At 35.3% G+C, this 14,242-nt stretch overlaps 1 protein-coding gene across 2 annotated transcripts in view; it reads right to left on the bottom strand.

Annotated features, from left to right (window-relative positions):
• Nucleotides 1–14,242, bottom strand: part of HIBCH (3-hydroxyisobutyryl-CoA hydrolase) — a 91,073-nt gene that overhangs the window by 52,191 nt on the left and 24,640 nt on the right. For both annotated transcript variants that reach the window (XM_007464970.1, XM_007464971.1), the window contains exons 5-6: nucleotides 12,804–12,884; nucleotides 8,466–8,518 (exon numbers count right to left, since the gene is read on the bottom strand). In XM_007464970.1, the coding sequence (XP_007465032.1) occupies nucleotides 8,466–8,518; nucleotides 12,804–12,884 (134 nt within the window). The remainder of the gene's footprint in view (nucleotides 1–8,465; nucleotides 8,519–12,803; nucleotides 12,885–14,242) is intronic.

Here is a 14,242-nt window from a genome sequence, read left to right as displayed (position 1 = left end):
TTTCCCTACACCATCTCCATCACTAAAGTACTCAGACATACACACACAGTTGAGGTCAGTACTCGTATGTATTCCCAGACAACTCTGTACCTGCCTCACAAGACAGTAAGGTCCATAAGGAAAGAAAATATATCTATCTTGCTCACTATTCTATCCCTAGAGCCTAACCAGTATCTAGTACATAGCAGACATCCAGTAATTTTTGCTGGTTGGGTGAAATAGCTGAGAACAACCTCATATTATTGCTAAAATCATAATGAACCTCTAGTTAGTCTCAAATCTCCTACCTCCGTATATCCTTAGGAGAATGAGCTCATTTTATGGGCAAAAGGAGCTCCTCTGCCCCTTTCTTCACTGTGAAATAATCTGATGCCTCCTCAATAAGACACAGAGTCCTCTAGACCACAAATCATCCAACCCAACATAGTGGGGATAAAATGGAGGCAGGATGAGAATGGCACAGAGGAAAGGTGCCTGCCACTTGACCAAGAACCTAGGGTGCTTTCACATTTAAAAAGGAAATGAACCAAAAACCTGACCAATATGCCCACAGGAAATGGCCAAGGAAATGGAAAAGAACTCCCTGTAGATCTGAGAATCTGCAAGTCTGTGAAAGTTGCCAAGAATACCCACACTCCAGGAAAGTAAAAGTTCTACTTCCCAGAAATCAATACCTTAAAATGGGGATGGAGATGGGGCAGGGGCAGGCAGTAAAGCCAAGTTCCTGGTTAGTAAATGGAAGCACTTTCCGATTCTCTACTTAGATATGTTTGGGCTAAAAGCCAGGGTGAAAAGAGTAGAGGCAAGGAGAGAATAAAGGGCTCTATATAATAAGACAGACAAGGGATGAGATGGAGTTAAACAGCATAGGAACATTTGTTAGAGGGTAATCCATTGTGTATTGAAAAATAGAACCCAATGCTTACCTATGAAAAAGGCTCACTGAGAAACTAAATAACCCTAAAAATCTATTATGAGAAATTCTGCAACTAAAAGCAACCCTTACTCTCCCCTAATAAAGCAGAAGGAAATCTAAGTAGAGAGAATCCCATGGGGGAAAGGGAGGCATGTTCCCTTCTCTATCAAGAAAAAGATCTCCATCCAGGCTTGGAGAAATGCCAACAGTGAACACAACTGAAAAGAATGCACATAAGTACATATTCTGAACACTTAGAAATCCAAGGGAAATTTCTTCTCTATTCTTCCTTTCACAGATCCTGCCGTGTTATTAATCTTCAGTCTTAGAGGAGGCTCTTTTTCATATCTTATTTTTTGGCCACGCCACGGGATCTTAGTTCCCTGACCAGGGATCTAACCTGGACCCTGGCAGTGAAAGCGCCAAGTCCTAACCACTGTACCGCCAGGGAATTCCCCATATCCTTTTTTATCTGATTATTCTTCCTCTCTTAATATATTTTATTGCTTTCTCCACAACACAACTTTGCCTGTCAGTATAGTCCTTTTATTTTTAGTTCCCAGGGCAACTGCACTGCAGTACCTTCCTTTAGTCTCTGATCATCCTTTTTTTTTCTTTTTTTTCTTTTTTAAGATTTTTTTGATGTGGATCATTTTTAACGTCTTCATTGAATCTGTTGCAATATTGCTTCTGTTTTATGTTTTGGTTTTTTGACCGGGTGGCACGTGGGATCTTAGCTCCCCGACCAGGGATCAAACCCGCACCCCCTGCATTGGAAGGCGAATTCTTAATCACTAGACTGCCAGGGAAGTCCCTGACTGATCATCCTTTATCTTTGCACATTTGCTTCAGGTCTAGTTTCATCACAGTTAACAACTGGCTGCTTCCACCTTAAACCGACAAAGGACAAATAAGAATCAGAGTTCAATGCATACCTTTCTCATATTCATGTATCTGAATTCAAGTAACCTTGATCTACACAAGCAGCCTTAGCAATAAGAATGTCTACCATTCTTATTAGACAAAAACGCTGTAAGGAAAGAAAATTACAGGACAATATTCCTGATGAACACAGATGGAAAAATCCTTAACAACATACCAGGAAACTAAATTCAACAATACATTAAAAGGATCATATACCATGATCAAGTAGGATTTACTCCTGAGATGCAAGAATGGTTCAACATATGTGAAATCAACGCGATGCACCACATTAACAAAATGAAGGATAAAAATCATATGATCATCTCAATAGATGCAGAAAAAGCATTTGATGAAATTCAACATTCTTTTATGATAAAAACCCTCAACAAATTAGGTATAGATGGAATGTACCTCAACATAATAAAGTCCATATATGACAAGCCCACAGCTAACATCATACTCAGCAGTGAAAAGCTGAATACTTTTCCTCTATGATCAGAAATAAGACAAGGATGCCCACTCTCACCACTTTTATTCACCACAGAAAGTCCTAGCCAGAGCAATTCGGCAAGAAGAATAAATAAAAGGATCAAAATTAGAAAGGAAGTAAAACTATCTGAAGATGACATGATATTATATATAGGAAACTCTAAAGATGCCACAAAAAAAATGTTAAAAACTAGTAAACAAATTCAGTAAAGTTGCAGGATACAAAATTAATACACAAAAATCAGTTGTGTTTCTGTACACAAATAACTTTCAGAGAGAGAAATTAAGAAAACAATCCCATTTACAATTGGATCAAAAAGAATAAAATACCTAAGAATAAATTTAAACCAAGGAGGTGAAAGAGCTATACACTCACAACTCTAAGACACTGATGAAAGAAACTGAAGAAGACACATATTATGGAAAGATATTCTGTGCTCACTGAGCGGATGAATATTGTTTAAATGTCCATACTACCCAAAGCAATCTACAAACTCAATGTAATCTCTGTCAAAATTCCAATGGCATTTTTCACAGATACAGAATAATCAAGACCTCAAATAGCCAAAGAAACCTTGAGAAAGAAAAACAAAGCTGGAAGCATCACACTTCCTAACTTCAAATCATATTATAAAGCTACAGTCATCAAAACACTATGGTATTGGCATAAAAACAGACACATAGACCAGTGGAACCAAAAAAAAGAAAAAAGAAAATAGAGAGAGAGAGAGAACGTGCCCCAAAATAAAGCTACACAATATGGTCAATTAATTTTCAACAAAGGAATCAAGAATATACAATGGGGAAAGGACTATCTCTTCAATAAATGGTGTTGGGAAAACCAGATATCTAAATGGAAAAAAATGAAACTAGACCTCACTCTATACACAAAAATCAGCTCAAAATGGATTAGACTTGAATGTAAGACCTGAAATCATTAAACTCCTAGAAGAAAACATAAGGAATAAGCTCCTTCATACTGGTCTTGGCAATGATTTGGGGGATTGACACCAAATGCAAAGGCAAAAAAGCAAAAATAAACGTGAACTGCATCAAATAGAAGCTTCTACACAGCAAAGGAAATCATCAACAAATGAAAAGGCAACCTATGACATGGGAGAAAATATCTGCAAACCATATAACTGATCAGGGGTTAATATCCAAAATACACTCAGCCCTCCATACCCGCAGATTTAACCAACTGTGAATTCAAAATATTGAGAAAAAAACTCCAGAAAGTTCTGAAAAGCAAGATTTGAATTTTGCTGTGCAACAGCAACTATTTACATTGTACTTTCACAGCATTTACACTGTATAAGTAATCTAGAGATGATTTAAAGTATATAGGAGGATATGCATAGGTTATATGCAAATACTACATCATTTTGTAGTAATTCTTCTCATAAGAACATGTCTCAGTGACATTAATTGTGGCTAAACTCAATCTGATTCAGTAGCTCCCATTTAACTGAGCACTAGTCAGTTTTCCACGTGGCTGGTTTGTATCCCAAAAAGTCTTTTGGAGATTGTATATGCTCACTGTTTCCAATCCAGTTCCCACTCCTTCTCTATTCATTAGAGTATACCCCTTCTAAAGTATGCCTTAAAACTTTTAATTTTCCATTATATTGATCACAAAACCCTTTTGCTTGCAGCATCTTTAGGACACTTTGAGAAACACAAAAACAATACCACACTGTAAACGTATTTTGAGTTGGCTTTGGGGAGCTAATTTTGTTTCTACTGTAAAATGCATTGGTGGGAAGAGAAAAGGGAGGAAGGGAGAGAGGAAGGGACAAAGAAAGGGAAGAAGGAAAAGGAAAGAAACGTAAAAGTTTTTTAAATCCAATTCAGTTGGGAGGGAAATGTAGGCAGTACTACACATACAGAATAAATGTAAGAATTTTTTCTGTTCTATATCTACTTAAAATTAATTTTAACTTTTAAAGCAAATCTGCCTTTCCATTATATATTAACTTGAGAAAATATGACTAGATTTTTAAAATAAAGGGTAAAGGAAATTAAAATTCTTCCTTTTTAGGAAACAATGAATTATTCTTTCAAATTGCTATTCAAAAAATTTTTCTTCTCTTTCAAAAACACTGTAATGACATAATCTTACATACTTTCAATTAACCAAGTGGAGAACCACTCAGAAACATTTTTATTTTACTGTATACCAAAATATCAAGTAAACATTTGAATTTCTGAAATCTGAAACATAACAGAATTTAGTTATCCCCTCTACAAAGTGCTGTGTTACTCTTCACGGTAAACAACAAGAGACAGTAAAACTGTCATTTTCATTGCTGGAAAAATATTTTTTTCTATAGTAAAAAAGAAAAAATAAAATTAAATAAAAATCAAGCTCTATGGCGCCATCTTTTGGATTGTTCAAGTTTTCTTATAATTCTTTCTTATAAGAAACAATTCATTGATCAGAATCAAGATAAAGACAAAGACAAAACTTATTTGGCTACCTTTTCGTAAGCTATATTTGCCCTATCTTAGTCTCATACTTTTATATCAGGATTTAAAACGATACCCATAAAACAATTACCTATAATACTAAAATTCTACTAAAAATTCTGAAAATAAAGGCCTTTTGAATTAACAAACTGCATGTTCTCAACACTTTATGGCAATGGTTCCTAAAGTGAGGCACCCCCACTATCACGAGCATCATCAACATCATCTGGGAACTTTTAGAAATGCAAACTCTTAGGCCACACTTCAAACTGACTAAACTGGAACTGGGGGGATGAGAGGAGTCAGCCTTTTTTTTTTTTAAGTCCATCTTTATTTATTTATTTTTTTATTATATTTTATTTTTGGCTGTGTTCGGTCTTTGTTGCTGCGTGTGGGCTTTCTCTAGTTGCGGTGAACGAGAGCTACTCTTCATTGTGGTGTGCGGGGTTCTCATTGAAGTGTCTTCTCTTGTTGTGGAGCATGGGCTCTAGCCGCACAGCCTTCAGTAGTTGCAGCACGTGGGCTCTAGAGCGCAGGCTCCATAGTTGTGGTGCACGTGCTTAGCTGCTCTGCGGCATGTGGGATCTTCCCGGACCAGGGATCGAACCCGTGTCCCCAGCATCAGCAAGCGGATTCTTAACCACTGCACCACCAGGGAAGTCCGGAGTCTGCCTTTTAACAAGCTCTTGGATTCTGATACAAACTAACCTGTGAGAACCACTGCCTTCCAGCCCTTGGATTTTGATATGAGCTAACCTGTGAGAACCACTGCCTTTTTGAAAAAGGTCCACAGCTAACACTGAACTATACACTCATTGGGAATCGCTAGTAGTTCAGCAGTTCCTAACCTTAGTTTCACATTGGGATTACAAGGGAGCTTTAAAAATACCCGAGTCCTGCTCTAATATGTGATTAATGGTTCGGGAGGTAAGTAAAGCCTGGGCACCAGGATTTCTGAAAGACTCTCAAGTGATTTGAAAATGCAGCCAAGGTTGAGAGCCAAAGATCTAGAGGATTACATTTTCAAAAGCTAGAGTTCACTGAGTCTTATATTAAGCAACTTTTGTAAATGAGACATGAAAAGTTAGTCTTCAAAACCAAGATACATATAAAATCCTATTACAAGAAAAAAGAACTGATTCACTTCCAGTCTGTAAATTTTACTCCTTCAAAGGCTACAAAGATGTTTTTTAAAGCAGAATTTTTTAAATAAACAATTTATTAAATATATACTGTGCATTCCCTAGTTGTTATGAGCATGCTAAAAAAAAAGTAGTCCTCACCTTTATAGACCATCTAATATACTTGGGCATATTTCATAATAACTGACAATAAAGAATAAATGCCAAATTTGGAGTAAAGATTGAATGCACTGAGTCAATGAAGGAAAAAAATCACATCTAATCATAGTGGTATTTAAGATAGGGTAAGGGCTTCCCTGGTGGCGCAGTGGTTGAGAGTCCACCTGCCGATGCAGGGGACACGGGTTCGTGCCCCGGTCCGGGAGGATCCCACATGCCGCGGGGCGGCTGGGGCCTTGAGCCACGGCCGCTGAGCCTGCGCGTCCGGAGCCTGTGCTCCGCAACGGGAGAGGCCACAACAGTGAGAGGCCCGAGTACCGCAAAAAAAAAAAAAAAAAAATATATATATATATATATACAGGGTAGAACTTTCGGTCTTTAAAGATGAATTAGATGTACAGTACATACGGGGAGTTGTAGGTGGCAGACCTGATAGAAGAAAAGACACATAGGTTTGTTGTTTTTTTTTTTTAGAGGCAGGGCTGACAATATGTAATATAAAAGAACCTTTCTCATTGAGGGGCTCGTCATCTGAACCAGAGATCACTGCAAAAGACTTAACTATTTTCTCAGTTTTTCCAAGCACGGTATATAACTGGTACCATTCTAGAATTACAGGGCAGAAATATGAATGCAGTTAATTCATTACATACAATCAATGTCTTGGGCACTAGTTCCCACTTAACATGACTCAATCACTTGGAGGATTTATTAAAACACATACTACTGGGCTCCACCCTTAGAGTTTGACTAATGTTTGTTCTCATCATTTTTATCCTTGTCCTTTCTTGGTGAGAGCTTCTCAAGTTTGTCCTCCAAAGACACAAGTTCATTAACTGTAATATGAAATTTAACTCCTTCTTATCTATGACCTTCAAAGTGGAATGTCAGGTTCTGCTATTGCATTTTAGTTTCCAGTCATCCTTCCTATGTTGCCTGTTCCCCCTTGTAATCTGCTGCCCTTTCACCTAAGCTTGTTGTCTGCTTATGGGCTGTCTTTCCTATTTCATTGGAGCCACATCATTTTACATGTTAAGTATGCCCAATGTTTTTCTGTTTGTTTTCATTTTTTCTGGTTCCTTTCACATTCACGGGGGCTCCTTCTTCAAAGCTTCAGATTATGTTCCTTCCTTTTGCTCCGCAGAATTTTTTCAGGGAGCTCTTATTTTTCCCATCTTAGCACTTCAATGACAAAGAAAGCACAATCAACTCACACTCAGTACCTGCCACAAGCTGAGAGGTACAGACTGCCCTTGAGCCTGCTCCTAGCCACAGGTGCTAATGGAAGCCCTTTCCCAAAATGATGTGCAGGATCTAAGCAGTTCTGAGGGATAGGATGTGTGGGATTAACAGATGCAAACTATTATGTGCAGAATGGATAAACAACAAGGTCCTACTGTATAGCACAGGGAACTGTATTCAATATCATGTCACAAACCGTAAGGGAAAAGAATATGAAAAAGAATATATATATGTATAACTGAATCACTTCGCTGTACAGCAGAAATTAACACAATATTGTAAATCAACTATACTTCAATAAAACAAACTCAAAAAGAAAGATCTAAGCAATTCCAAGTGCCCAAGAGACTTCATCTAGTGTGTGGTTTTCCTAGAAAGAGGGGGACATCTCCCAATGACTAAATGTTTGAAATACTTAACAAGTTCAATCTTTGAAATTCCACCCTTCAGCTTCCTACTACCTTCTTCAATCCTACCTCTTCCTGCCATGAAGACCTATTCTGACCTCTCACTTCTTTAAAGGTTGTCTTTGTTGTAGCCAGTGCCACACATTGGAACACTTTTTCTGTAATTATTTCATGTTCTCTCCAACTCCCTATCAAATTATTCAAAGCCAGTGAAATCTAAGATTTATTTATTTTGCATCTGTGCTATTACAAAGACTTGTCAACTGACAGAAATGCACTTTCAGAGAACTTCAAAAAGTATCCAAACACTTTCACTAAGCTGAGATTTTGTGCAGTAGATATAACTTAGGAACCACATCTCCACTATTCAGAGTCTAAAAAACCCTCAACATTCCAGTTTCTTTTCTGAAGCTGTTAAAAGCAATCTGTTTACTTACAATCTGTTTTAAGTAGAAAAAGGGCTCTACATAAGAAAAAAAAGAATCAATTTTGTTAGTTAAGAAAGCTTACTAATTCAAGAAGCTGAAATAGCATAGAACATAATTAAGAACGTATTTTTGGGGGTTAAGCAAATATTATATCCCAAACCTGCAAAGCTCCAAACATGATTTGTTTCAACTTCTATTGTATTACATTCATTGTCTCACTTCTGTTTAATAATTAACTTATTTTTAATATAGCTCACATAACAATGATAAGAGTAAACAGTCTACTTACCCCACCCATTGTAATTCCATGAATAAGTGCAATATATGGTTTCTGGCAGGAATCTAAAAGAAACAGAGCTGTAATTAGTTACAATGCTTAAAATACATTTTATTTTTCCAAAAATCACATTACATGAACTCTGAGTATTTTCCCTAAGAAATTTTTGCAAGAAATATCAAAGTAGACTAAACATATGGCTTATAAAATATGTTCTTTTTAAAACATCAGTCCATACACAATCCTGATCATCTATTATTATGAAAAACTCAACACCTCAATTTGAAACAAATGAAAGCCTATATAACTCAACTATTGAGAAAAACAATATTTGCCTTATAAGCCACTGATGTTTATGTAACACAGTTGTATTTTAAAGAACATAATTTGTCTTCTATACATCTAAAGAAGTATCTGGATACAAAGAGAAGTGCAGCATACAGGAAAAAGCAAGGACTGGGAGTTAAAAGACCCAAATTTTAGTCTCAGCTTTGTCATTAACTGGCAATTCAACTATATTTAATATATATACTGGCATTAGATACATATATACTGGCAATTCGATATATATATATGTGTATACACATATACGCATGTAAGTTATACGTATGTATGCCTATCATACATGTGTATATCATGTATATAATATATAGATAAGTTTCCCTATCTATTAAATGATGAGACTTGCCTCGGAAGTTCCTTCCAGCTCAAAAATCCTGTAAATTTTTACTCTGTTCCTTTCCCTCTGAAGAGGAAGTTGCGCACAACATAATATAAATCACTGTACTTCTATTACAGCTTGTTGCCAATATAACTTCCTTACCAAAGACCAATATAAAACTGCAGTTTTGATCCATCTAGCAATTCTATAAATATTCCCAATCTGCCAAATGAGCCACTGAAGTACAATTCTAATTTAACATTCACAAGGACTTCCACAGCCCTCAATTTTTAACTATAATTCTCTAGAAACAATGGAAACAAATATCTCTATTGATTGGAGTGGACATGCATACAGAAATACCATTTCAGCTACAGATACATATATTTTAGATATGAAATATCAGAAGCTAATTGATGCAGGAACACAAGGCCAGAATCTGTCAAATTCCTTAACGACTAAAATATGTCATTACAATGTATAGAGGTTATATCTGGAAGGCTTTCTCTCTGTATATTAACATTTTACCAAACTCTTCTCAAACTGCTTAGAGGTTTTCGCCCCTCTCCTTTTATTTAGTATAGAACTGCACTGTCTAATATAGTAGCCAATAGTCAAATGTAGTTATTTAGATTATAATTAACTACAATTAAACAAAGGTAAAATTCAGTTTACTGATCACAGTAGCCCCATTTCAAGTGATCATTAGCCATGTGTGGCTAGTAGTGATCATATTGCACAGCACAGAAACAGAATACTTTTATCATTACAGAAAGTACTATTGGACAGCGCTGGTATGAATTTTTAGAATGAATAAAGCATCCTAAGTAAAACCTGATCTGTAGAATTATAGACTCAAAGAAATGAGAGCTCTCCATTCAATGTGGCTCACTGAGTTAAATTGGGAAACAGCCTCGTCTCCCCACTCCTACCTCAAAGACATAAAAATTCTAGAAAAAAGTTTTGTTTTCAATGTATATCCAAGTTCAAAGCCAAACAAGGGAAATCCTCAGGTGCCAGAAACAAATAAACTCAGAGCTAACAGCTGTGTGGCAGCTACAGCCAAAGATTATGAGTGAGTGTGTGTGTGTGTATCTGTTCTGAGTCAGGAATAACATGGGCCACACATAACATACTATGAGTTAATACCTGCATAAAGCCTCATGGTAGGAAGAGCTATACGATTTGTAAAACATAGCTAGAAAAACTCTATCTGCTGATCCTAAAACTCAGTAAGCTCATGCTCATGAGAGGAAGAGAAAAAGTCAGAAAAGTGGATGCTCAAGCACTGGACCACTACAACTGAACAAACAAAAGAAAATACCCCTAACAAATTTGGAATAGAAGTAACATCTGTAACTTGGTAAAAAGTGTCTATAAAATGATTATATACTAAAGAATGAAATTTTAAAAGCTTTCCCATGGACATCAGAAATAAGACAACACCACAATCATTCAGCATTATAATAGAGGTCCTAGACAAAATATAACAAGAAAAGTCATAAGTATACAGACTGGAAAGAAATGAAAAAAATTATGTGTAGATGGTAGAATTACCAATGTAGAAAAGCCAAAAGAACCTACAGAAACATCATTGAACTGATAATAAATTTCAGCAGGGTTGCTGGATGTAAGAACAAAATACTAAAATCAAAAGCATTTCTACATGCTAGAAATAGTCAATTAGAAAATGTAATAAGAAAAATTACTATTAAATGTAGTAACAAAAAAAATAAGCTGTCTAAAAATAACACTTAAAAAATCTTTTTTGTTCTTTATGGAGAAAATTATAAAACATTATGAAAGGACATGAAAGTCAATCTGATGAAAATGTTCTAAAACTGACTAATGGCGATGACTGCATAAGCTTATTAAATATCAAAATAATTTTAAAATTCATTTGAATTTTTTTTTTTAAATTCATTTGAAAAATCAAGAGTAGCCAAGAAAATCTTGAAAGAAAACAAGGGTAACTTGTCCTATCAGAGAGAGACATATCTTAAAGCTATAATAATTCTGACACTGTAGTTTTACCATATGTACAGACAAATAGGCCAATGAACAAAGTTGCCCAGAAACAGACCTGGTCACATATAAGAACTTGATATATGATAGAAGTACCATTAAAACCAGTGAGGAAAACAAGGACTATTCAGTCAAAGGCATTACAACTTCTGGCTTTCTAGCTGAAAAGTAAAAGTTAGATGATGTCACATGCAAAAAAATTCCAAGCACTTTAAAGACTTAGAGTATAAAGAAACAAACCATTAAAAGAAAATATAAAAGAACATCTTAAAAACCTCCATGTTATTAAGCGTTTTTTAAATGCAAATAGCAGAAATCATAAAGGAAAAGAATGAATACATTTCATCTCAAACAAAAACTTGTATATACCAAAAGATAAAGTAGCAGACTGAGAGAAGTGTGTTTATAATATATATGACCTACAAAAGTGAAGAATCAGAAGACATAAAGACCTATAAAATCAGTAAGAAAAAGACAATCCAAAAGAAATATAAACAAAGGATGAAACTGAAAAGAAAAAATAAATGATTAACATAAACATCTTCTACTTTACCTGCATCCAATGAAGTACAAATTAAAACCACAATAAGATATAAGGCATGCAAAGTTTAAAAACAAAAAATGATAGAAAGGACATGTAGAAAGTAAAGTCTTATACTTTAGAGAAGAATTTGGAAACACACGGAAGATACACAAACTCTATGATCCATCCATTCAACTCCTATTATTTCTAGAAATTTTTGCACATGGGCACTAAGGGTGTACATATAAGGGTGTAACAATCTGTATTAGTAAAAAGCTGAAATAATCTAAAATAACCACTAACATAGAATGGATTAAGTAATATGGGGTAATTGAATAATATAAGAACAGTTACATTCCATGTTATCAAAAAGTTATGGAATGGTATACACAGTAAGAAAGTACTTATGCAAATTTCAAAAACAAAGTAATACTACTTTTGTTCATAAATATGTAGTAAAAAATATATATAAAGTACAGTCTAACTGGATGTGCTAAAAACTAATGACAATGGTTGCTTCTGAGGAGGGATACTGGTTGCTTCTGGAGAGAGAAAGAAATGGCACTGAAGCAAGCAATGAAGTAGACTGAACAGTAATTTTAAAACTCATAGTATTCTATTTAATTTAAATAAATTTCAAAACATCAAGCAAAAATAAAATATAGTGGTCTATTCATTCTGGGCTGGTGGGTACACAAGTATTTATTATATTATTCCCTGTAATTTAACATTTGAAACACATGCTTGATAAATGTAACTACTGTGTCACTTCCAATGAAATCTGGAATGATGACTATAAAGAAATTTCATCCCAGAGTTCCTCAAGAATTCAGAAATGACACTTCATTTTATAGAGAAAACTGGCACCCAAGTTTTTTGTTTTCCGAGAAAGCCAACCATATGATCAGAATCCATGTTTCCATATTGATTATATGGCAAATAGTAGTTAAGTATACCCTATTTAATAATCAAGTATGAATTGTTCTGGAATGAGCAGTCAGACTACTTTAATCAAGTTTATTCCTGGCACAAAGTATATAAAAGATTAAACAAGAGCGTCTGCTGATTACATTTTAACAATTCATACTGTGCAGCTTATGTCTTGATTCCATTTTCAAAGCTCTCAGCAGAGCACACATACCAATAGCATTGTTCAGCATATATTCTTCTCTGAAGAAATCTTGAGCTATCTTCTGATTTGCCTTTCTAGCTTCTGAGATCACTACAATAAAAAAAGAAAAAAGAAGGATTACAAATCACAAAAAGTGTTTTCCAGTCAATACAGTCAAATAGAAAAATTTTAAATAATGTGATAGTAAGTACCAGGGGGAAAGTCTAGAACGGTTTGTTAAGGTTCTGAAGTCACCTATGCCACGGACATACTATAGTTAGCCCCAAATCCATAGTCCAATGTCAAAACTTCAAGGCAAAAATTCTTATTCAGAACTTCTTACAAAGTGCTATACTTAAATTATAAGTTATATATTGGTACAAAATGCATTTTCTTTCGACTATTTTCTATAGCACCTAAATGAATGTTTGCTGGATACATGTTTCCTTTGGTAATATATCTTAACACAAAGTACATTATACATATACACACAAAGAAATATATGCACATGTGCATGCACACACACACAGAGTTGTATATATTCCATCTAGTTAAATACTTCTGCCACATTCATTTCACCATGGAACATTTGCTGAGCATCTACCAGGTACCACGCACTGTTTTCAGTGCTGTAGATAACAAGACAGCAATATAAGACAGCTGCCCTGGAGTTCAGACTAGTAAGACAGACTACTGAGCTATACTCCTTGTGTCATGCCCACTCTAAGGTTGGGGTGCTGTGGGAATGTGAGCATAAGAGATGTAATTAAAAGAAGCCTTCCCAGGGACTTCCCTGGCAGTCCAGTGGTAAGGACTCCATGCTTCCACTGCAGGGGCCACAGGTTCGATCTCTGGTCAGGGAACTAAGATCCTGCATGGCACACGATGCACCCCCCCCAAAAAAAAATAATTTAAAAAAAAAAAAGGCTTCCCAGAAGACAGAACTCTGAGCCAAATGTGAACAACAGGTAAGGATTTCCTAAATGTGAAAAGTTATGAAAAGTGAAAAGTTCTGAGTAGAGAAAGGAGTACCTACAAAGGCACACAGGCAAGAAAGAATAAAATTGAAAAATAAGTAGTTTTAAAAGACTAAAGGAGAATGGTAAAAGGTGAGGCTAAGAAGGTAAGTGAGACAGTAATATCCTTATTTATTAATATCAATGGAAATATAACCTCTCAAAGATATTGCTACAGCATACAAATGCCTGTCTTAATAAGCAGGTGCTCGTAAATATCTTAATAATAAATAACAATCAAATGGTTTCATTTCTATTGCAATTTTCTATTATCCAGAGTTCCATAGTCCAATCTACTATACTCCTACTATAGTCAATGCCAAACCCACCATCAAACCTCTCTTCCATACACTTCAAGCTCATATGCTTTTCTTGTCTAAGTCCTATGAGAATTACCTACTAAAATACCAATTAAATATATAATATATACATTTACTTCTTTTACGGGAAAGA

Source organism: Lipotes vexillifer, unplaced genomic scaffold (assembly GCF_000442215.2).
Source record: "Lipotes vexillifer unplaced genomic scaffold, Lipotes_vexillifer_v1.1 scaffold903, whole genome shotgun sequence".
Classification (NCBI taxonomy): domain Eukaryota; kingdom Metazoa; phylum Chordata; class Mammalia; order Artiodactyla; family Lipotidae; genus Lipotes; species Lipotes vexillifer.
This window is presented reverse-complemented; position numbering and strand designations above follow the sequence as displayed.